Source organism: Lontra canadensis, unplaced genomic scaffold, assembly GCF_010015895.1.
Source record: "Lontra canadensis isolate GAN:19392208 unplaced genomic scaffold, GSC_riverotter_1.0 scaffold78, whole genome shotgun sequence".
Lineage (NCBI taxonomy): Eukaryota > Metazoa > Chordata > Mammalia > Carnivora > Mustelidae > Lontra > Lontra canadensis.
The window spans coordinates 5,127,749-5,152,070 of record NW_022631072.1 but is presented as its reverse complement, the minus strand read 5'-3'; the positions used below and the strand labels follow the sequence as shown (position 1 = coordinate 5,152,070).

At 41.9% G+C, this 24,322-nt stretch overlaps 1 protein-coding gene across 1 annotated transcript in view; it reads left to right on the top strand.

Moving 5' to 3' along the window:
• TTC27 (tetratricopeptide repeat domain 27) overlaps positions 1 to 21,641 on the top strand; it is a 169,858-nt gene extending 148,217 nt beyond the window's left edge. Inside the window, exons 17-20 of the mRNA XM_032881906.1 lie at positions 11,817 to 12,014; positions 13,296 to 13,407; positions 17,130 to 17,230; positions 21,429 to 21,641. Coding sequence (XP_032737797.1) covers positions 11,817 to 12,014; positions 13,296 to 13,407; positions 17,130 to 17,230; positions 21,429 to 21,551 — 534 coding nt within the window. The 3' untranslated portion in view covers positions 21,552 to 21,641. The remainder of the gene's footprint in view (positions 1 to 11,816; positions 12,015 to 13,295; positions 13,408 to 17,129; positions 17,231 to 21,428) is intronic.
• The last annotated feature ends 2,681 nt before the right edge of the window (positions 21,642 to 24,322 follow it).

Here is a 24,322-nt window from a genome sequence, read left to right as displayed (position 1 = left end):
AAGACAGAGAAAGACAAATACCGTATCATTTCACTCGTGTGTGGAATTTAGGAAGCAAAAAAAATGAACAAAGGGAAAAAAGGAGACAAACTAAAAAACAGACTCTTTTTTTTTTTTGACGATCACCCAGAACAAGAATTTATTAATAAGTAAAATTTATATACTCAGAAATGAGTGCATAACATGTCTTTTTAAAATTATCAGTGAAAGGTCTTAGAATTCAGCATATTGATTTTTAAAATAAAAATGTGTAGATGGACTGACTAGGAGGATGGAGAACACCGAAGACAGCATCACTAAGTGGAAGATGAAATTGATGACTTGTCATAGAACACGGCCCTGGGGAATCTACTGATATTCCTTAAAGACAGTTTTGTTCTTTGCCTTTTCTACTTGTTGAAAAAACAGACTCTTAACTACAGAGAACAAACTGATGGTCACCAGAGGGGAAGTGTCAGGCGACGGGTAAAATAGAGGAAGGGGATTAAGAGTGAATTACCGTGATGAGCACTGTAATATGTGGAGCCGTTGAACCCCTATAATGTGCACCTGAGACTGGGTAACGCTATGCGTTAACTGCACTGGAAGGAAAATAAATTTTAAACAATTTCTAGCCAGCTAGTATTTTTAATCTAGTTTTCCTCTCACTCTTCCTTTGTTCCCCAAATTCAGAATATGAAACATTCCTCTGTTTGTACAGCACTGTTTCATCTGCACTCGAATAGTTCAGTGAGTTTGAAATTAGTTTCCATAAGACTTAAGTGGTTTTAGAAACAAGGGCAGCTTTGGGGTTCTCGAGACTTCCTTCTTGTACCCCCACTTCGACACACAGGACTCCCACCAACTGTTTCTGTTATGAGAAATAATTGCGTGTAAACAGAGCTCTTTGAATGGCACTTTTGAAGATGTCTTAAGGCTCTTAGCTTAATGTTTACATTTGGATTTGGAGAAATATTACTGAGAACATAACGTCCAGATAACCAGCAACTTGCTCAGGCCAAATTATCATCTGGAGCACCCTGTAATGGAGAAATAGTCACAGTGAGATAATGTGGCAGGACCTGTTAATGGCTTTCCTTACAAGTGTCTTAGAATGCTGATGGCAGTATTTAGTGTCTGGCAGGTGTGGAGAGAATCGCTCTGTAGTGATGTCATCATCATGGAAGGACAGACTTAAAGGCTATTGATGGACTTGGTCGTATTTAGCTTCATGGAATATTTCTGTCTGTCATCATGCTTTATTACAATTAGTCAGTATGGACTAAGACAATTGATAGGTTGTCTGGAATATTTTTATCTTGGCTAAAAAAATTTTACTTCATTTGACGCTACAAGTTTAGCAAAGGGTGTTTTTCAAAAAATCTCATATTCTTGGGCACCTGGGTGGCTAAGTGGGTTAAGCCTCTGCTTTCAGCTCAGGTCATGATCTCAGGGTCCTGGGATCGAGTCCCACATCGGGCTCTGCTCCGCAGGGAGTCTGTTTCCTCCTCTCTCTCTCTCTGCTTGCCTCTCTGTCCACTTGTGATCTCTGTCTGTCAAATAAATAAAATCTTTAATAAAAAAAAACAACAAACTCATATTCTTATTTTTGACACTATCAGACCTCATTCTATTTTAGTTTGCTTAAAAAATTTATTTATATATAGTTCTTTATAAATGTGGTTATTGTCATTTTAATAGTTTCTGTTATGTGTGTGTACATGTGTAAATTTATAATCCTTTTAATACAGATGTAGGAAGTTAGCTACAAATTATTCTGTATTTTTCAGTATTTGTAATAAAAGGAGTACTATATCACTTTCTCCTTTTTCTGTGTCCTAATTTTGATTAATGCATAGCCTAGTAAAACCTAGGAACGCTTTTGTCATAATACATATTTATGTTTATATCTAAGCTATATATATTTTAGTTACAATAAAATAAAATTTCATATTCCTTCATAATTAGCCTCTGCTCAGTTTTCCAGGTACTTACTATTGTGAATAATGCCATGAGTATCCTTGTGTATAGCCATGCTTTTTTCCTCAGGGTAAATTCTAATGTTGATTTGTTAATTTTTTTTCTTTTTTCTTTTTCTCCTCCCTGCCCCCCCCCTTCTTTGATGACTGGGGCGATCATTTCAGGGAAAGAATTTAAGTATTGCAGTATTACACCCCATTTGCTATTTATAAATGGAAGAGGAAGGGAAGGGGATTAACATATATTAAGTGCTTGTTATGTTTCTGGCACTTACCATGGGTTATCTTTTATATGGCATTCAGTATTTTCAGGTGGATACTAAATATTTCTCATTTTACAGTGGATGAATGTGACACATAAGGAGGTTATATAATTTGACCAGCCATGTCCCATTATATGGTCATAGTAGGAACCAAAGACAGGAATCACATCTAGGTATACCTGTTTTTCTCCTTTGTATCATGTCTTGAAGTCTATGGGAAGGTTTATGTTAAAAAAAAAAAAACATTTCTACATTATATAAGTGAGTATGTGAACTATATATGACAAAGTTTTTAAAAATTGGGGCATGGGGGGTACCTGGGTGGCTCGGTTGCTAAAACATTGGGGCATAATTTACATGTATTAAAATGTATAGATCTAAAGTGTTAGTTGATGTGTCTGTATCATTCTGTGTTCTTATATAGCCAATACCCAAAACAGATAAAGTACATTTTCATCACCACAGAAAGTCCTCTTTGGCCCCTTTCCAGTCCATTGTACCACCACTCTTTACCCCCCAGGCCAGGCTACTGCTTTCTGATTTCAGCACCATCGTTATCGTTTGGCTTTTCTTAAATGTCATATACGGAGAATCATATACAGAGTGTTCTTTTATATTGATGTTGTTCTTTGTGTGGATTTCTCTTTGGTGTTTTCTTTGGGAAGCGGGGAGGTGGTGTTGACGGGCACTGGGGCAGCCTGCCAACCAGACTGCGGTCCTGCAGCGAGTGGCGGCTAGCCGTTGCCTGAAAGAAAAGAGGGGATGGCGTGGATAGATCTTACACAAATTATATTCGTAAAGTCAGTATTATTTCCATTTCTTTTGCTGAGGTATCTGCAGCTTAGCAAGGTGAACTAGAAAGTCTCATGTTTCAGAGAGAGCAAGTGGTCATAAAGGCAAGACTTGAAGCCCAAAGTCTGGTCTTTTTAACCTAAAAGCCTGGGCATGCCTTTCCCACAGTTGAAGACATTTCTTTTTTTTCCCTGAAGACGTGAAAAAGCAAATATTAAACTGCCTACCTCACTGTGATAACCAAGGTTTGGGGAAGCCAAGGGTCGGGGTTATCAGGCCAGGAAACAGAGCAAATCCTGTGAAGCGCTCCAAGTGGAGCAGGGAGGTAGCCAAGCCGGGAGGCGGAAAATGGCTTCACTCCTGGCCTGGAGCCCTCCTGGAAGTTTCTGTGACCGGCCTTCAGGCAATCCCACTCCTTCCGGCTTTGGAGACCTCCAGAATGCAAAGGGCCAACACCTTGTGCTTTCGGCCAAGATTTTGGTGAGACTTGGATTCCAAGTTGGATTCCAAGGTTAGCACTGGGGAAGGGGATGGTTCCGGCTTTCTCTTTGTGGGGATTTCTCGGCGTGTACGTTGGAATCACTGTTCATCCATCTGAGGAAACATGAACTCTCCTCAGGGTCTGGAGGTGGCTCCCCACAGTCATTCTCTGCTGCCGCATCCCTTAGGCACAGTCTGGGACAGGGGAGAGAGAGGCTCAGGATAGAGAATAAAGTTCTGGCTCACCTAAATGAATGAGAGATGTGAGTGAGGGATTAAGAGGTCATTGCGGGGCATCCGGGGCCTGGCGTTGGTTTGGGGACGATGTGAGGAGCTTTAGGGCTGTTTATAGCGATGAGAATGAAATCCCTCTAAGCCTCCAGGCTTAAAAAATATACTTAGATTATTTTATGATACATCAAATGAATTCCAAATGGACTAACTCTATGCAAACTCTTTATTCATCTCATAAAAAAAATCAGGAATAGAAATAAATACTTCCCAAATTTTCTGAACTTTAAAGCAATAAAAGAAAACTTGAAAGAATTTTTATGACCACATTTAAAAAGTATGTGACGGAATATTTGTAACAAATAAGAAAGATTAAAAGCTAATAATACTCTTATTATATAAAGAGCTATTATCTGCTACAGGAATGAAATGTGACAGAACAGTGGATTCAGAAACAGACTCAAGTAAGTTATGAGAATGTGGTCCATGATAAAGATGACATTTTAAGTCTGTGGGATAAAAATAGAATATTCAATATGTATTGGGATGGTCGGACAAGCATCTGGAATAAAAAACTAAAGCTCTGCCTCACTGCTTACACTAAAGTAAATTCAGTTGCATCAGATACTGAAATTGGAGTGCCCTGAGAATGAGGATGACATTGTAGATACGAGCAGAGATTCTGGGGGTAGACAATCCGGGCTTGCAGCCCACCTCCGCCCGCCTGCAGCCCTACGGCCTGGGGGAACTTAATCGCTTTATGCCTCACTTTTGTAAGATGGGGATGAAAATGGTGCCTGCCTCTCGAGGACTGTTGTGAGGAGTAAAGGAGTTGATCTGTGGAAAGGGCTTGGCACAGTGCTTGGCACATACAGGTGTTCTGAGTGCGGCCACTTTCATCTTCATCATCATCATCATCATCATCATCACCAAAAAAGTTAAAACCATAAAAGCACTGAAATAAAAGAAAGTATGGCAAATACTTTTTTATAAGCTTGGGGTTGGAGAAACCATTTTTAATCGTGACACAAAAACCATACCCCAGGAAAGGAAAGTTTGAGAGATTTGATATTTGAAATTTCTACACATGGGGAAAGGATGCCATTGGAGTGGGGTGCCAAAGGTCACCATCCCTAGAAGGGACAGGCTGTGAGGTGACAGCTGTTCATTTGGTGCTTCTTGAACTGAACCTGGAAGATGATTAGGAGAAGCTGGGGAAGTGCCCTGGGGAGAGACTGTTTCAGTGATTTCGGTGTTGTCTGGGTCTTTCTACTCAACACTCCCGGATTAGTCTCCTGCAGCTGCTCTAACAAGTTACCACAAGCATGGTGTCTCCAGACAACAGAATTGTATTCTCACCATTCAACTCTGGAGCCGAGAAGGCCTGAAATCAAGGCCGTGCTCTCTCTGAAGGCTGTGGGAAACAGTCTTCCCCTGCTTCCTCTGGATGCTGGTGGCTCCTGGCATTCCTTGGATTGTGGTGGCGTCGCTCCTGTCTCTCCCTCTTCCCCTGCTTCTGCACTACCTTCTCCGTCCTCTCCTCTTCTTAGAAGGATGGTAGTCACTGAACTTAGGACACACCCGAATCCGGTATAATCTCTGTTTGTTTTTTAACCCTGACAACCCCAACCCCTAACCTGGTATAACCTCATCTTAACTAATTAGATCCACAAATTATATCTGTTTGAAAGAAGATCACCTTGTCAAGTTCTGTTTGGACATGAATTTGGGGAGGAAGCAAATTCACCACAGCTGACCCGCCACAACTGTTGCGCTCCCTTTTCAGGGAGAAGGCAGTGCCTGTGAGAATAGCAGGCTTGGTAGACGCCGGGGGTGCACCCGACACCCAGCTTCACCTCACTGGAGCAGTTGTGGTGGCAGGGGTGACATGCACAGAGCCGCACCAAGGCCAGAGATGTCGCCACTCATCATGCCTTGCCTTTAGCCAACAACACCAGATGTTTGAACATGTGGAAGTGACGAAGGAGATAGTAAGAATAGGGAGGAGGGAGCGGATAGAAAATTAAAGCTTTTCAGATAGAACTTAGTCATACGCAATTTTGAGAGAGAAGCCCAGAATCCCCTGCCATGGTGGACAAACTAGGATTTCTCTTTTTTGTTCAAGTCCAGTATGTTTAACATACAGTGTTACATTAGTTTCAGGTGTACAATGCAGTGACTCAGCACTTCCGTCCAGCACCGGGCGCTCGTCACAAGTGCCCTCCTTCATTCCCATCACCTGTTTCACCCATCTCCCTCTGCCACCGCCCTCTGGTGACCATCAGCTTGCTCTCTGTAGTTAAAGAGTCTTGGTTTTTCTGTCTCTCTTGCAAAGTAGAATTTCTAAGAAGGATCCACTGTTAGGCTTTAGGAGATTGTGATGTGATGATCAGCAACACTGTGAAAAAGACTTGTGTATGCAGATATGCACATTCTGGAAAGAGGGTTCTGAACTCTCATTAGATTACCCACGTGGGTGTCTAGAACCTCGGGAAAGTAAACACAGACTGGAGAATCATCTTTGGAGTAGACCGTTAGGATTAGTTTTCAGTTAAAAAGCCTAGTTGGTCCTCCCTTATAATCACTGTGGTTTAAAAGATGCCGCTAGAACTTGTGCTACATGACAAGTGGGACAATACTACCAAGTGCCTTTATCTGTTGCTCTAGTCTGTGAACGTCCTCAGTGCCTTCCAAGCGCGCAGGAGTGACTTGTGCACAGCCACATCCCCCAGCCGCCACCCCATTTCTCTGCAGCATTTTAGCTCGGGAGGAGAAGCGCCTTCCATGGGCTCCACTTGCCCTCCTCCCCGGCCTCTTGGAGCCCAAGCCGATGAGGCTTTCTCTCCTCGTCTGCTGAACTGCACTGTTGGCAAGGTCCCTACTGCCACTTCCAGGGGACACTCGTTAGTCCTCAAGTTCTTCAGCCTATTGGTGATGTCGAACCCCACAGATCTCCCTTCCTCCACAAAATGCTTCTTTCACTTGTCTTCCAGAATTTCGAGCTTCTTACCTTACCAGCTGTGGCTTCCTCGTCTCATTGGTGACAGCCAGTGAGACGAGCCCCTTTTGGTGACAGCCCCTCCAGGCTCAGCCCAACCTCTGTTTCCTTCCCCATATGTGCTGTTACCCCTGAGGTCTCACCGTCGCCTTGGTTTTCCTTCTTCTCTTCCGGAAAGTATGTATTAGGGAGACAAGGTAACATGTTTTCCTCCACACGACCATTTGAATCTTTCTCATGTAGACCATTCATTTTATTTCGTTAGGGCTGCACTTTTCAGATGTCTTCTTTTTTTCTCCGTTGGCTAATGATCCCCGGGGGGATTTTGGGTTTCCACTGGTAATACGTGCTGGTGGGAGGGCCTAAGTGATGCCCTTCCACGTGAGTCTGGACCTAAGGCGAACCTCACCCCTGGGTGCCTTCACGACGGCCACCTCCCACCACCGGCAGGTGGTCTGGCTCCTCAGGAAACCTCCCGGTTCTCTGCCAGGCACTGCTTTCTTCCCGTGCCCGTGTTGCTGGGTAGCCCTCTAACCACCTCTGCAGGTGGAGGGCCCGCCAGGCGGCCGGAGCTCTGTCCAGCTGTGCCCGCAGGTCCCCGGCTTGCCCTGGGCTGGCGCTGCAGTGTGGCAGTGTCTCCGTGCTGATGGCACGTGGCGTGTAGAGCGCCCACCTGCGGACATGGGCACCTGGCAGTCTTCCACCCTCCGCTGCCTTCTCCCCCATGGCTTCTCACGTGTTTGCTGCTTCTGCCTCAGGTTCATCCGCTCTCTCCTTTCTCAAGCCGTGTACGGTGTTGGGTTCAGAAAGAGGAGCCGGCATCGGATTAGTGCATCAGCTTGTGGGCTGTGTTGTTTCCGTAATGAAGATTAACAGTAAATCCGCTTTCACACTAGAAACAAGTGAGTTCAATACAGATGAAGAAAACATTTAAATAGCTTTAAAAGGAAATACGTTTACTCAGCAAACATTTAGAGGGAGATTTAAGTACACTAACTAATGAAAGAAATAAAATATAAAAAAATAGCTGCATATGCCTTTAGTAGAACAAAATGTCAAAGATTTAAAAGATAATGATCTGCTCAGTGCTGGTAATATTCAATGAAATGACACATTTTCATATACTAATGATAGGATCTAATTTGATTTAGCCCTTTTAGAAAGTATCAGAATCACCATCGGAGTCTTAAAATGTTTATTCCTTTGATTCTATACTTCTGTTTCTGGAATTTTTCTTTTCTTTTCTTTTCTTTCTTTCTTTCTTTCTTTCTTCTTCTTTTTTTTTTTTTAAACAATTTTTCTATTTTTTTAAGTAACCTCTACACACAAGTTGGGGCTTGAACTCACAACCCTGAGATCACCAATCTCATGCTCCACCGAGTGAGCCAGCCAGGTGCTCCTGTTCTGGAAATCTAACCTAGATACGCAGTGAAGTGTCATTTATCATAGTAATAACATCAGTGGCAGGACATGGAAGCAGCGTCTTTATCTGACTGCAGGGAAATTGTCAAACAGACTGCAGTCTGTCAACCCAGTGGAATATTTTGAATCTATTAAAATGATCTATTTTAAAGAGTATATGAAAACATGAAAAAATTCCATGACATAATCAGGAAGATAAGACTGTTTACATAGTATTAAAAAATTTGTGCGTAGTAAAAAATTAGTAGAAGAAAGCCACTGCAGTGTTAGTAGTGCTTGTGTTTGGGAATTTTCTTTTCCCTTTCTATTTTTTATTAGCTCTGATGTCTTGGGGAAGTAACAAAAATAAATAAGTAGAAAAACTACAAAAACCTGTTTGGTTTGGTCTATTCAAGATTTGGCAAAGAAATAATGACATGATCAAAGTCACTAGTATACATATTTCATAAAAGAAAGGTTTTTCTGGTATAAAAGAATTTATTATTAGAAGGGAAGAAATAACAGGAATAAGGAGCTGTACCTTGTAAATGAACACAACGAATGCTTGAGGCAAGACCCAGGACCTGGACTGTGGGTTCAGATCCAACTGTGCCTTCCCCAGCTGTGTGACCTTGGCGAAGTTACTTGACTCCTCTGTGCTCCAGTGTCTGCATCTGCAGAATGCAGATAATCAGAGCACCTTCCTCACAGGACTGTCAGGAGGATTGTGCCTTCATAGAGGCCCTGGCTCTCGAGCATGCTCACATGCTCTCTTCGTCTCTCTGTCTCTGTCACTGTCTCTGTGTCTCTGTCTCTTTTACATATATATTTGGAAGTGTTATCTACCATTATTGTCTTCCCATCATCTCCATCAAAGCTCAGGAGTCAAATACCACTGGCGTTCAAAACCTTCTCTGTGCCTCACTTGCTATGGGACCCAGAGAAAGTACATTTTGCCTTTTTTATTTTTTATTTTATTTTATTTGTAAAGTGTAGAGAATGAAGTACCTGCGTGCTAAGGTCCCTGTGAGAACCAAATGTGATCAGGTTGGTCATGGGCTCCGCGCAGGTCTTGGCACATAGTGATGCTCATGGCGGAGATGGTGGGGAGGGATTGAGGGTAGCTACCATGGTGACGGATTCTGTTTTTCTTTAGGTCTCTTTTGTTTTGTTTTAAAGATTTTATTTATTTATTTGACAGAGAGATCACAAGTAGCAGACAGGCAGGCAGAGAGAGAGGGGAAAGCAGGCTCCCCGCTGAGCAGAGAGCCTGATTTGGGGCTCGATCCCAGGACCCTGGGATCATGACCTGAGCCGAAGGCAGCGGCTTAACCCACTGAGCCACCCAGGCGCCCCTAAATTAAATTTTTATTTTATGAAAATAGTACATACATATATACAACTTAAATAGTAGTCAAAGGCTTATAACAAAATACAACAGTTTCCTGCTCTACCCCTTTCTAGTCCTAAAGATCCTGCTCTCTAAAGGAGTTAGTATATAGTATATAGTGTTTCTTTTGCCATTTGTACATTTCTATATTTCATAATATATACATTACTACTCTTTATTAACCAAATTTAGGTATTATCGGTTGACTGTTACAGTAATCAAGGACCTAACTCTCATATCAACATCTCTGCTGCTTCTCTTTCTTTTTGGTTTTTAAAGGATATATTTTTTAATAGATTTTATTTATTCATTCATTCCTGCATGCATTCATTCATTCATTTATTTATTTAAGAGAGCACCAGAGCACAGGTGGTAGGGAGGAGCAGAGGGGGAGGGAGAGGGAGAGAGCTGAGTGTGGAGCTCAATCACATGGAGCTCCATCTCATGACCCTGAAATCGAGATCTGAACCAAAACCAGGAGTCAGATGCTCAACCGAATGAGCTACCCAGGCACCCCAAGTGCTACTTCTCTTTCTTATCTTCCCAGTATATTTACATTAAAGTTTTTGGTTAAATGAATATTCTCTATTAACATTCTATGCCCATACATATAATATTCAAAATGAGTGTTACGGGCTACTAGGATTGGGGTCTTTTTTTACTTTCTGTCTTTTATGATACTAATAGTTGTCTTGGTTTTCATGTTTTTCTCTCTCTTTGAAGCCTCTTGTCTGAAATCGCAATGTCTCCTGCCTTTCTTCCGGCTTTAACTCTGGATACAGTCACTAATCCTTTGTAATTGCTGAATTCAGTAGCGTCCTCCAGCCCTAAACTTTGTAGCTGTGCTCTTCGTACTTCCTCCTCCCTTGGTTTCCATGACATCACTTTATCCCGTCTTTCCATGGACTCCTTTTTAGTCTTGCTTATGCATAGACCCCTGTTTACCTTCCTTTAAGTGTAGTGTTCCCTAGGATTCTATCTGTAATCTGATTTTAACCAACAGCATTTCTTTAGGCAATATCTGTCATGGCCAGGAATGACTTCTATTATCTGTTCCTCCTTATAGAACTTTCTTGTAAGCTCATTTAACTGGCCGCTGAACATACAGGTAGAGAGTATGAAGACATCTGTCATTGCTTTCACTCCTGTTCAAGGTCCCACTCTCTTCTTGTGACATCTGCATGTGAATTTTGTAGAGGCTTTGGTATCTACCTGTCTGAAGTTCCCTTCGCCCTACCTGCCCCTGTTCATCTAGACATGCCACCTCCTTACCCTTTCACCCTTCTGTTCCCTTCACACACCACCAAATATCCACATATACTCTCTTCTCCAGCACCTGCACTGCCACTCTCCATTTTTATTGTAAGAAAGCTTAAAGTTCTCTCCCCCATCTCCTCCTTTGGGTAAAGTGAGAGGATGGGATGTTGGGCCAATTGTCTGATCCCAGAGAAAGCAAAGTATTTTACTAATTTAGTAGGCTTTATTTGTACTGGACAGTAACTATTTTAATAGACCATTCCTTTTAAAACATGTTAATCCTTGAAATGTTTGAAGAGTGATCACTTGACAGTAGTGTGTATCCACACAGTCTCTTATGCACTGTTACTTTTAGATTTAAAACCATGAGTGGGATTGTAATAAGAATTCTGTATTTTCAGAACTAGAACTACATATATGGGGTTGTAATGTGAATTTACAGGCAGAGATAAGGTATCTTTTCCAAACGAGAAAGAAAAAACACAATTGAATGTTCTCTTGTCCATTTTTATTGCTGTGTATAAAAAGGACCGTGAGTCTGAGCTGACATTCCTAAAAGCTACAGGTGTCAGTCAGAGCATTCAGAGAGAGTGCTCAGAATGAGAAGGCTTCATGCCCTCTAAGGAACCTTAAAAGGGAGCCCAGGTGAATCAGCATGTGATTCTAGAGAGTGGTTCAGCATGGCTCCCTGTTTATTTTTGTTTTCTTTAAGATTTTATTTATTTATTTGACAGAGATCACAAGTAGGCACAGAGACAGGCAGAGAGAGGTGGGGGGAAGCAGGCTCCCCGCTGAGCAGAGAGCCCGACTCGGGCCTCAATCTCAGGACCCCGAGATTATGACCTGAGCCAAAGGCAGAGGCCCAACCCACTGAGCCACCCAGGTACCTCCATGTTTATTTTTAAAAAGCGTAAAGGTGATATTCCAGTGGGTCTCAAGGTTTTTCACCATCACTGTCCTTGATAATGGCGATGGTAGCCCCTTGTTTTTTTGTTACTGTTTTTTGTTGTTTCTAGCTTACCAGTTTTTTCTGTGCATTTTTTAAGGTCCTTAAAATTCTGGTCAGGGCAGTGGTTGACGGGGTAACCGATCGAAGTGGAGATGTCGCAACTGCCCTCAGAGGAAAGCTGCGGGAGTTACTTGGCAGAGTGACTTCAAGAGTGACGAATGATGGAGAAATCTGGAGGCTGTATGCCGCAGTGTATGGAAATGGGCAGAGTGAAAAGCCTGATGAAATTGAAAAGGTAAGTCCTCTTCCAGTCCTCGCGGGAGCTTGCCTTTTGTTTGAATTACATGTAGCAGATCTCCTCCTTCGATGGTTGGGGGAAGAATTAAATTAGCTCAAAAAGGATGATGGATATGCTCAGGTTTTCCGAATCTTTATTCAGAATCTTTAACGTAAGCACTTTGAATGGCGGGCAGGTTAAGACTTGCAAGCATTCATCTTATTTACTTTCCATGAATTTTTCTTACATAATTGTTCTCCATTTCCTGCAAAAGGGTCCCTCCAGCCTGCTCCCCGACTGGAGCTGTGGCAAGCAGCTGTTCACATGCTTTACTCTCAGCCCTTTCTGCAGGCTCCTTGCTTAAGACTGAGGTAGATGGGGCCCAGTGACAAAAGAGGGTTTAGATCTGAGATGGGGGCCTTGGAAGGAAAAGAGAAAAGGGCATGAGATAAGACCATGGAAGGAGCGCTTTGAACACAAAAGGCTGTACAGAGGTTACCCTGCCCCTTTCTTGAAAGTGCACGAGAGTACCAGTTACACTCAACTTATGCCTTTGGCCTCTTATCTTAGAACCCAAAGGAGCCCCCAGAGTTTCCAAGGTTGAAATCATTGTTTTCTGTTCTTTTCAAAATATCCACAACAAATCAAATGTACTCCTTGCATGAGTTTGGAATTCGCTGCAGTCCAGCTCATCTGTGGGATTCCTGGCCATCTCTCCTCCCGCAGTCCACAGCTGGCTTCCACCATGGCTTGTCAGCCCGGAGAACACACACTCACACGCACGCGGGCACACACTCCTACTTTCTGTGCTTCCACTTCTTCTTGAATGATGTGCTCTACCCCTTTGTATGCATGTATGGACTCAAGGGGAGTCTGAATTCTCTGATCGGTGACTTCTCCCTCAAGAATCTGCAGGGATGGGGCTGTGAAAGTGTTTTAAACTTCTGTGAGTACACACGCCTCTTGGTGACTCTGTAGGTGCTATCGAGTTCATGCCTCATTCTTTTAACCGGGCTCTTAAGCTGATGGCTACGGGTGCTGAGGAAAGGTGTGTGCCCTTCTTCTAGGTTTCCAAACCTGGCATCTCTGTTTCTCTGTTTGGAGGGAAGTTTCTCTGTCCAGATACATCTACTTGATTGCGTCTGTACCCCTTCTTTGATGAGAATAATAAAGATCGTGCTACATAACACAGATGCTAGTTTCTCAAATTGAAATTAGTTCCACATGACCTCCAGGAAGCCGACTTGGAAATGTGAATTCTCTTTGTTATTCTGAACACTGTTCTTTTTCTGTCCTCAGGCGTTCCAGTATCTCTCTAAGGCATACAAGTGTGACACACAGTCCAGTTGTTGGGAGAAAGACATGACATCATTTAAGGAAGTGGTGCACAGAGCCTTAGGACTCGCACATGGTACTTGATGTAATGTTTGATATTCCTGCCACATCTTATTGTATTTTTACTGAAAAAGAATTTGTCAAAAGTGAAGTTCCATTACAGATAAGTTCAGATTATTTCGTTGTATGGAAATAGCCATATTTCGTGCTGCGAATCTTTTTAAGACCAGCTACTGGGTAAGCACTTTGGAGCAATAGGAGCAAATAGAGGCTGGAATGGTAGGAAGGGCAGAGACTTAAGTACCGTTCGAGTGTAAGTGACCAGTATTAGGAGCTTTCAAGATGGGAAGGACCTTCCCAGCTGTGTCCGACTTTCAAGCACACCGTCTGTTTGTGTTGATTGTGTAGTATTAAGGAAATCTGTTAACATTTCTTTACTTGTAGTCTTCCTTTATAAATGAAAATATTTTTTCTCCAAAAATACATAGATTACTGGAGAACAGCAATGTACAAAGACCTATGGCATATGCGAAAGAAATAAAAAATATAATCCTATCCCTGCCTTTGGGAAATTTAAGTGGGTGATATTTGAGGGGAGAGATAACATTACATACAAGGTTGCACGCCTGTTGGGTATATTCCAGATAAAGGCCCCTTTTCATTATTTGCATTAATGAAAAATATGCCAGTTAAATTTAATAATGCGTTTTTATATTTAGAATTGAGTATGGATGTGTGATGCCCTGGGAATGCAGTTGAAATAAAATAATGAAGCCACTGTGTTAAGAATTGAATCACAGAGCTATGAACCTATCCTAAAGTCCTCTTCTAACTTTTCTGGCAACTAACAGTTACAGTATTGGGGAGCCGACAAGGGCAGACCCTTGAAATCAGGGAGACCTGAGCTCCAGAACCAGCTCTGCCCTGTACTTGCTGGGTGGTGTTGGGTAGATCACTTAACTCCTCTGAGCCTTAGTTCCCTCATTGTAAAATGGGGACAATGCCTACCTTCTTGTTAGAAAGAATAAATGAAGATGTATTTAAACACTTAAAAGTATCTTGCACCTGGTTGAAATGTAAATCCCTGACCTTCTCACCGCAACCCTGTTCCTTCTGGGGTAGAGGAGCTGAGCTGTCTGATAAGGCCCTCAAAACTAAAAAGAGAAAAATGAAGAACAAGAGTAAAGTTTGTGTCTCTAAAGAAGTCACAGAACATTCGAACAGTTTAGAAATGGGCTTTGTACTTGATAATTCTACTTACATTCTTTGATATCACTGACAAAAAGGATATAAATATTCAGTTATCTGGCCCGTCTACCCCTTGACAGATCAGAGAGACATGCCAAACTCTGTCCAGCTGAAATTCAGAGTAGACAAGGTGGAGGTCATTGCTGATAGACCCGTGGAATGTGGCTGCAGTTCATGTGGCTTATGCTGGCCTCATGGTGGGTGGGCTCAGATGGAGTTCAGTCCTGAGGCCTGTGACCTTTGTGAATATAGTACCATGTTTGAGGAAACCCATACCTAGGTGTATTATGTACATAATTACAGCAAGGGGCAATCTCCTTGGAAGAATTTATCTTATCTACTTGAGCTTGCCAACCCTAAACATTTCTGTGAACAGCTAGCTTCGTAACAGTCAAAGCCAAGATACTTTCTGTTATCACTAAGTGATACTATTAAACCTATCAAATACAAATGCACAGGGTAAGGAAATAAGTACTGCGGGAATAAAATCCTCATTTTGTACTACAAGTTGTTTTTAAGCTATTTTCGGCACCATTTTTTCATCAGGGCAATACTGGGAGAAAAACAACCTTCTATTCTTCTAAATTCCTTCTGACTTTAACAAATTAGACATTGGTGTTCCCAAAGCATTTTAAGCATCTGTGAGTGGATGCTCAGCTTTAATTTCTGGTGATATTTTAGATTTATGAAAATTTAGATTTAGATTCACCTTTTCTTTGTTGCTTTTGTAGACCAGTGCTCAGTTGAGGAATGAACTGGGTGTCTTTGTTATTCTATTCTCTCTTTTTTTTAATGTTTCTCCCCAGTACTGTTGTCCACCATGCTCAATTCTGAAAAAGAAATGTAACATTAAAAAAAAATCTCCGCATGATTTTCTCCCTTTTGGGCTGCTGTTTTGAAGAGTAGCCAGGTACTTCGGAAGAAAGACACTGCAATGTCTGTCCATAGGGCTCGAGACCTTTCTGTGACAGTGTTGTCATTGTGTACCCATTTGTATTATCTGGGAGCTATTCATTTACAGTTTCTGCTCTTCTGTTTTCTGGGAAAGGGTGGACAAAAGCTGGGTCCTTCTTTGCCACCCAGGGACTTTCAAAATAATAGTTATGCACTTTAGCGTCTGCCTGGAGGAGGCACTGCTCTCTTGGATTTCCTGCTGATTTGAAATAGCATTTTATTTCTCTCCCTTTCTAGAACCCTTACCTTTGTCTCTAGTGCAAAGGGATTGAGCGAGGGGTATAATAGTGTTTTTGTCTTTTTGCTCTATTTTTTTCTTAATTTCTTTCCAGAATGAAAATAAGGATTGAAAAAAAGAGTCACGGCTGTTTCTGATACGTTCCTACATATTTAACAGGCCAGCGACCCCAGCTGTGGTAGTTACAACATTCTTCTCCTCAGGGACACAGACATCATAATCCTCACTATCTCCAGGTTGACTGTGCCCTTTGAAGACGAGTTGCACATTGTTGGTGACCGTGCATTGCTTCAACCCTTAGCTGAGAAACATCAAAGTCTAATAATTATTTTGAAATGAGAATTGTCAAACCTGGTTCTCACCAACCATGGAAGATATTCATTAATGATACAATGATTTTGCCAGGCACAGGCAATCCCCACCCGTTGATGAGAGTTTACATGCAAGAGAGACACCTGTTTTCCATTCCTGGTCTAATGTCTGGGGTACCAAGCGACTTTCACCATTGCACTGTTTCATGTAGTTTTAAAATAGGATCTGGTCCTCAGTGTGCTTTGTGGCAAGCATAGTTTAGAACAAAAACACAAGCCAGTGGAGAGACGTCAGGTGCTGTGTTTTTACAGAGCTCTTTACTTGTTCTTACGAAGCATTAATAGCGAGGCCTTCTGCTAGGATTATTGTGCTAGCATGATTTCGCTGTTTAGGAAGATGGGCTCTGGCACGCGGGCGGCGGGGTTGTCACGCGTGAGTGACTCGGTTCTCTCCCACTCCCTGCTGACGCCAAGCGCCACTCAGGCACCTGAGAGCCCTAGTGTGGTCACTTCGCTGAACGCAAGCACGTAGGTTGTGGAAGCCACTTCCTCTGGAATGGGTAGTAAATCCTGAGTAGGAGAATGCAGTGAGAATTGAGCTGTAAATACCCAATGTCACTTCACTGGGCTGGTGTCATTGGCAACTGTGAGTCCCCGTTAGGGACCTGGTGCCCCGGGGAGCCACACGAAAGAGCTCCTCCCTCTGGTTTTGCCCTCCGTGTACCTTGTATTCAGTTAGATTTCGTCTCTTTTTGTGTAATTTCACGTGTGTATGTGTGTGTGTTTAGAGTCTCTTCCCAGTGATCTGTAACTTACCAAAAATAACCTACTTCCCCTCACAATTCTCCGGTTAGCAGTAAGTGTGAGGAAGGACAGTGCGGGGAATTATGCACATAATTGTTGTCCTTTTACCAAAACAAAATCTGTCCATGTGGGAATATTCCTGAAGTATGTACTATAAAATCCTAATCAAGTTATTGGTTTGGGCACTTGTAAATGATCGTTAGCACCATTTAACACATGTTTTCTCCCGTATTTATGTTGCAGTGGCTATAAAACACAGTAAAAACAAGTCCAGTCCCCAGGAGGCTGTGCAGGTGCTTTCCTCAGTTCGACTCAATTTGCAGGGCTTGTCATCTAAGGCAAAGGTGAGAGTGCGGTGTGAGTTAACCCCAGTGCCCCCGGAAAGACAGTCTGTGCCATGAGCGGCTGCTCTTAAATCTTCCTTTACGTCAGGGGTAATATTCGGGCCACGTGATGGTCTAGACGTCGGCCCCCAGGTGGTCGGTTGTACCGGTGGGGGTATTAGCGGCCCCACGGCTAGACCACCCTTCACCTGGGTAACTCGGGAGTCTTTGAAGTTAATAACGCAGCCCTACTGCTTTCTTGAATTTAAATGAAAACAATGCTCTTCTCCTGATTGTCACTTTTTCCAGAGTATGACATATATGCCACTGGTAGCACTTGGCTGAACTTTTGATTTTCATGTATATTTATTTCAACACATGTTAGAAAAAGTTTAACTAGCACCTCAGACCTACATCTTCATGAACATTATTCCTCATTTTTCACTTACAGTAATGTAATGTTTCCTCTGAAAAAGAAAGACTTCTATTTAAGTTTAAAAAGTTGATTTAGAGACAAATATTAAGTAGGTGGTATATGGGTTTCACAAAGACTAAGGTAGGTGAGTGACTCAGGCTTGACAACTGAAACATTTACTGTCGATCTACAAATGCCACCTTATGAATTAGCGCTGGGCAGGGGACACCTGAGAATCCCTGAGGGAACTGGTTTGGAGCCCGGAGTGTCTGCCTGTGGCCGGTCAGGTATGGGGCGGAGCCTGGGAGATCTTCGTGGTCAGGTGTGGATTATACCCCTGGAAGCAAACTGTAAAGGAATATAGTTTTCTCTTTTTTTCTTTTCCTTTCTTTTCTTTTTCTTTTCTTTTCTTTTCTTTTCTTTCCTTTCCTTTCCTTTTTCTTTTCTTTTTTCTTTTTTTTCTTCTTCTTTTCTCTTAATTAATTTATTTATTGGTGAGGGAGAGAAAGCACAGAGCAGGCAGAGGGAGAAGCAGTCTCCTAGCAGAGGAGGGAAGCCAGAAACAGGGCTTGTTTCCTGGACCCTGGATCATGACCTGAGCCGAAGGCAGATGCCCCTAACCAAATGACCCACCCCGGTGCCCCAAGGAATATAGTTTCTAGCACGATTCAGTGGTTTCTTTTCTCATTTTTGCTTGCCTTCACTATTTAATCTTGGGTTGTAAATGAATTCTAACACTTCTGAAAGCAAGTCTATGGTAGGTGAAGGTCACTTCCGGACATATGTAAAAACCTTCCCAGAGTATGTGTGGCTTTTTATTAATTGCTTGATCTTTTCAGATGAGGGCATCATTTTTGCCTCTTCAGAATATTAATTTGCTTTACTATACTTTTTAATCTGCAAACTGGAACCCGATTGTACCAGGAAGAACTGTATTTCCTCCCAGTTTGGTAGGATAACTTCAGAATTTTGTATCTCTCATAAAACTGCACCAGCGCTCAAAGAAGGTCAAGGTAGCAAGCTTTTCCTGTGACTTTCCCTCTCAAATGGGGAGCTAGGTTTCCTAGTTTTGGTTAGATCACTAACCTACCTATGATTGTTTATTTTCTCAGGAGATTCCCTACTAGTTTCTGTATCTCTGTGCAAAGCTTTTTCTTGTAAGTTCTTAATTTTACATAAATCTGTACCTACCTAAGTAGTCTAGTCTGTGCAGGTACTGCCTGTCTTCCCTTTTGTGGAAGATTCCCCGACATTGAAAAGGAGGCCTCAGAGCATCATCTAGATTTAGATTTTGTTCTCATTAGATCCTAACTGGGAAAACTTGCCTCCCCACGCCTCCTTTGAAACCATGTTCTTGCTAGAATATTTGGGAGTCTCTGATTTTGTAGTAGAGCATATGCCTTTCCAATTTTTTTTTAAAAACAGATTGGGTTTGCTCAGCTGAATTGGGATCCCCCAAACACTTTTTTTAGAGCACTTTAAATGGTGAAAACAAAATCGGATAGCTCTATTAAATAGCTTGTAGTAAGCTTGGTTTGTACCAATCTCTGATCTTTTCTTTCCAGGCCAGGGATTTCATGGAAATAAACACATAGAGCCTAGAGACTTACCTGACATCATCCAGTGCATCGTCCTTCCCCCCCCCCATCCCACCACCCACCGGGGTCACTGCACAGACCTGCTGCAGTGGGCATGAGGGCTGTTGGGGAAAATGCCAGAAATCCTGGAGACAGGACAGACTTTACTGCTTGCACGTTTTGGGATCCTCAGCAAATAATCCATTCTTTCTAAGCCCCAGTTTCTCTCTCCTTCCTCTTTAGTTTGTAGGGGAGTGATGCAGATTCATGATGATTTGCAAACACTATAATACTTAGTAAAAATAAAATATGCTATCTGAGTCTAGGTTACTTTTTTAAAATTTTATTTATTTATTTATTTGATAGAGAGAGAGGTAGAGAGCACAAGTAGGCAGAGTGGCAGGCAGAGGGAGAGGGAGAAGCAGGCTCTCCGCTGAGCAAGGAGCCCGATCCAGGGCTTGATCCCAGGACCCTGTGTCGAAGGCAGATGCTTAACCAACTGAGTCACCCAGGCGCCCTACATTACTTTTCTAAAAGGTGTTTTCTCTACTGATCACATTGTAACAGTTCTTAAGTCACTCTCTTATGAAGTGCTGTGCACAGTGTGACTACACGGTAATGTGACAGATCTTTGCTGAACATTGATGAAGTCCTGCATTCAGTGGTTGCTCTTGGCTCTAAAAATCACTGTGTGAAGCTCTAAGCTTGTCCCAGTGATCATACCATCACTCAAAACATCTCTGGGGCTCTCTTTTAGAACAACCATCAGAAGACTTGTCCTATCATCTGTGGTTGTGATAGTAAATAGTCATATGGTAATGGTAAGCAAGTCATCAAGTCAGGTCCGATGGAAAAGATAAATAGTGGGGCGCCGGGGTGGCTCATTTAGTTAAGCGGCTCACTCTTGATTTTGGCTTGGGTCATGATCTTAGGGGTCCTGGGATTGAGCCCTGTGTTGGACTCCGTGCTCAGCATGGAGTCTGCTTGTGATTCTTTCCCTGTGCCCTCCCCACCCCACCATTTGCACGCATGTGCGCACGCGCTCTCTCTCTCAAATAAATAAATAGTACAATTTTTTAAAAAGACAGCGTGTTGAGTAAATTACATTTCTGATCAACACACCCATACATACACAGTGTGGTCTTAAAATCCTGAAGTTCATTTTGTTGGGTGCCTGTCCTGGCTCAGCAGGCAGTTCCAGGTAGAAAGGCCCTCCAGAATGCCTCCGCTATGGCAGCTTTATCAAAGTGTGTTGCAGTGTGCCTCCCAAGGCAAGTCCTTTTACAGGAAGAGGGAACGTTTATTTTTACTTTAATATGCTGGGCTTCTTTGCTTTTACCAAATCCTGATAATCTTTGAGCCTCTGAGTCCTAAGCAACAATTAGTTGTCCAGTAATTAGCATAAAGGGGTATGATGTGTATGAGCTTGAATATAAAATATATTCACTTTGCTTGTATACACAATGAATAGATTTGGGGGTTTTTTGGATGAAGAATGTCCATTCATCCTGAAACCATCATATAACATTGAAATGAATAACCAGAGGACGTCTGGGTGGCTCAGTTGGTTAAGCCTCTGCCTTTAGCTCAGATCATGATCCCAGAGTCCTGGGATCGAGTCCTGCATCGGGCTTCTTGCTCAGTGGGGAGCCTGCTTCTCCCTCTACCTGCCATTCCCCTTGCTTGGGCTCTCTCTCTCTCTCTCTCTCTCTCTCTGACAAATAAATAAATTAAATCTTAAAAAAAAAAAAAAGAAAAGAATAACCAGTGTTCAGGGCAACCATTTTGAAGAGCAGAGCTCATTTGAATTTGCCAGCTCAGGCGTGTTTCTGATGCCCGGTTTAACTTTGCAGCTTGCATTTCCAGTTTGGTGAACAGAACAAACACTAACCATTGTTACTATCATGTGGTATTATTAGATACAGGGAATTTTTTTTTTTTTTAAGAAGCATCTTTTTTTTTTTTTTTCAAGATTTTATTTATTTATTTATTTGACACAGAGAGAGATCACAAGTAGGCAGAGAGGCAGGCAGAGAGAGAGGAAGGGAAACAGGCTCCCCACTGAGTAGAGAGCCTGATGCGGGGCTCGATCCCAGGACCTTGAGATCATGACCTGAGCCACCCAGGCACCCTGATCAGGGAGTTTTTAATTCTATCCTCTGTACCTATTTTATTTTAGAGAAATTGTCATTGTTTTGATAGTTCTGCTTTGTTCTTTATGTTGCAGCAACTTTTTACAGATGTGACAAGTGGAGAAATTTCCCGGGAGTTAGCTGATGAAGCAGCAGCGATAGACGCCCTCGTCACAGAGCTGCAAGGCCTGAGCAACCAGTTTCGAAACCAGTACTGACCATCCTGGGAACAGTAGCTGGAAAAGGAGTTTTCACCATCTGAATTTCTCTTATACCTGTGTATCTGAAACACAAGATAATGATTTTTTTTTTAAATAAAATTCTCTTTAATGGCTAACATTTTTGTTTTGTGATTTTTCTACATGTTTGGACCTTCCAAAGTATATTAATTAAAAGTTCCCTGTTTCTTTAGGCTTACTTGCTGTTGAATTCAATATATTCTTCTGTATTCTGTGCCGGGGTCTTTCAGCCCAAAGAGCAAAAAATTGTAGTTTGCTTTTTAGCATAGGGTTTATTCTCTCTCAGCCTAAAATGAATTAGATTATCCTTTGGAAAGACTTAGTCTGCAACAGGGAAAAATATCGGCACACTGCAAGTTTGTGGAATCATTAGATCGGCTGCATGATTATCCAAAAATGATAAAAGGATAGATTGAATGGCAAAAATCTTTTTCCTTCTTGAGATTTTGTATTTGTCAGAAAGATATGTTTGGCTAAATTAGAAATGTGGGCATACGTTAGCTTCTAAATCAAGAAAATGCAAGAAAAAAAACGACATAACTCAAATTTTGATTGGGCCATTAACCACTACTAAGCAGACTGACCCTCCTCACTTTGTAGACTGCCAGCCCTAAAGATGGTTGTTTAATAAGGTTATTATAAGTGAAGACAGCCATAAATGGTGCCGTATTACAGAAATGCCAAAGTAAAAAGCTTTCTTCGTAATGTCTGTGGAAACAAATACTGAAGGCAACAACTAAGCTTAATAATCTCACTACCATGGTCATAGTGAGGAATTATCAGTCCTGGCTTGGGTTGCTGAATTTTGGGTCCCATGCATAAGTCATTGGATCCTTGCTTTTTATCTATGTTCTCATTTATAAAATCTGAATAATTTTTACCTCTGGCTTCCTTGTGAGTTTCAACTGCCATTGAAAATTTTAAAATGCATACTCCACAAATACAAGTTTTCTGAACATTAAAAAAAAATAAGTCTGCAAAAGCTTTGATGGATCAATTTTAGTTACAAATGCTTACCAGTGCTTTTCCTTTCCTTACCCATTCCTTCTCTTTTCTAGTACACTAGTCTAAAAAAAGCTAATGTCTGCCCTAAAGCAGTATGTTTTATAGGAGACATAGTAGCTATGAGAAAGACCAATAAAGTGAGCTAGCAGCCTGAGTTAACATTAAACGTCCATTCAAATCTTTTACGGAAGCTGTTGGAGAGTAGGTAGGTAAATGGATGGATGGATGGATGGATGGACGGACGGAGTGAGTGAGGTTTTAAGATGAACTCTTTATCAGTACCCAGCTGTGATCCCAATGGAAAATGGGTAGACAAATACTTGGAAGGGCAAAGATTTCAGGAATCAAATGGAAGATTGACGAAGAGTTTCCAAGGATTAGAAGTTTTTTGTTCTCAGTTTGTTTTCCTTTGGCTTCAAGACATGAGTGAGTCTGAGTTGTCACAAACCAAGTCACAAAAGGATCATCTCCTTCCAGGCCTGTTCTCAAATGCTATGTTGAATCAAATTCTCCAGGACAGTGCCCTACACCCTCTTTTATCTTGGAATGATCCCACAAAAGGGAGAGCTCTCAAATGTCTTCTTTTAAAGACATAGACCTGTTAATTATGTTTAATAATCTTACTTATGTGAATGTTTAACATAACTGAAGAAAATATATGGGGAGGTACTATGGTAAGGTAGGAAAAGTTGGGGTTTTATCAAAACCTCACCGGCTAACACTTAATACTTAACACTCAGGTACTTAATTTCTTCATCTGGAAAGTGAGTGTGGTGATAATAGTACCTTCCATCAAGCTTTTAACATCTCTTAGAGCACTTTCACCCAACTGCAGAGTGTAACACAGTATCTTTAAAATGCTGTATTTCAATTACTAGAGGGGTCTCCGATGCTTTGTATTGCTATATTATGATTTAAATATTTGCTATTTCCAAACATCTTTTATAAATTTCAGCTTTGGTTTTTGAGTATGACTACTTTTGTTTTTGGCATTACTTTTGTGCATCATCAGCTAGAAGAATATAAAAGATGTGTGATTCTTTATTGAGTTCCCATAGCATGAATGAATAATCATGCTAATAGTTACAAATTATGGAGCTCTCACTAGGCACTACGTAGGTCTGTGATACCACTGGGAAACTAAAGCTCACAGACTCTAGAAAGGGAAATAGCTAGAGCTCTCTCTACTTGCTATGTTAGGGCTAGAAGAAGCTTCCAGGGGTCAGCTGATTTCTGTCTTCTCCTTATCACAATGGGATGCCTGGAATGTTTGCCTGTCATTGTTTATAAAGTTCTTCAAGGAGAGAAATTCTGTGAAATCTCAGTTCTTAATAGCCTGTGGTCTGTAAAGTTTATTATAGTCCTTTTTTCTTTTAATTTAGTAAAGTTTTCATTAGCCTGTTTCCAAAGAAACCACATAATAAATGGGGGCCCTAACTGTAGAGTGGAGCCCCAATGGAATAAGAAATACCTTCTCTATACCCAAACCTCAAACTCAGGAGGCTTAGGGAGTTAATGCTGACTGAGTCCAGGAAGCAGAGCCATGGGGCGTGTGTCAAGCACTCGTGGGGCTCAGAACTGCAGAACTTGGACTTGAAGTTGGACTTTGAGTTGGACTTTGAGGTTCCTTTCTAGGGTGAGTGCTTGGCCTTTCCTCAGATGGAGCCTCAGTGTGGTAAGAAGAATCCCAAACGTTGAAAGCATTGACTTACTTGTGTATCAAGGCTATTCTTCATGCTTTGCTT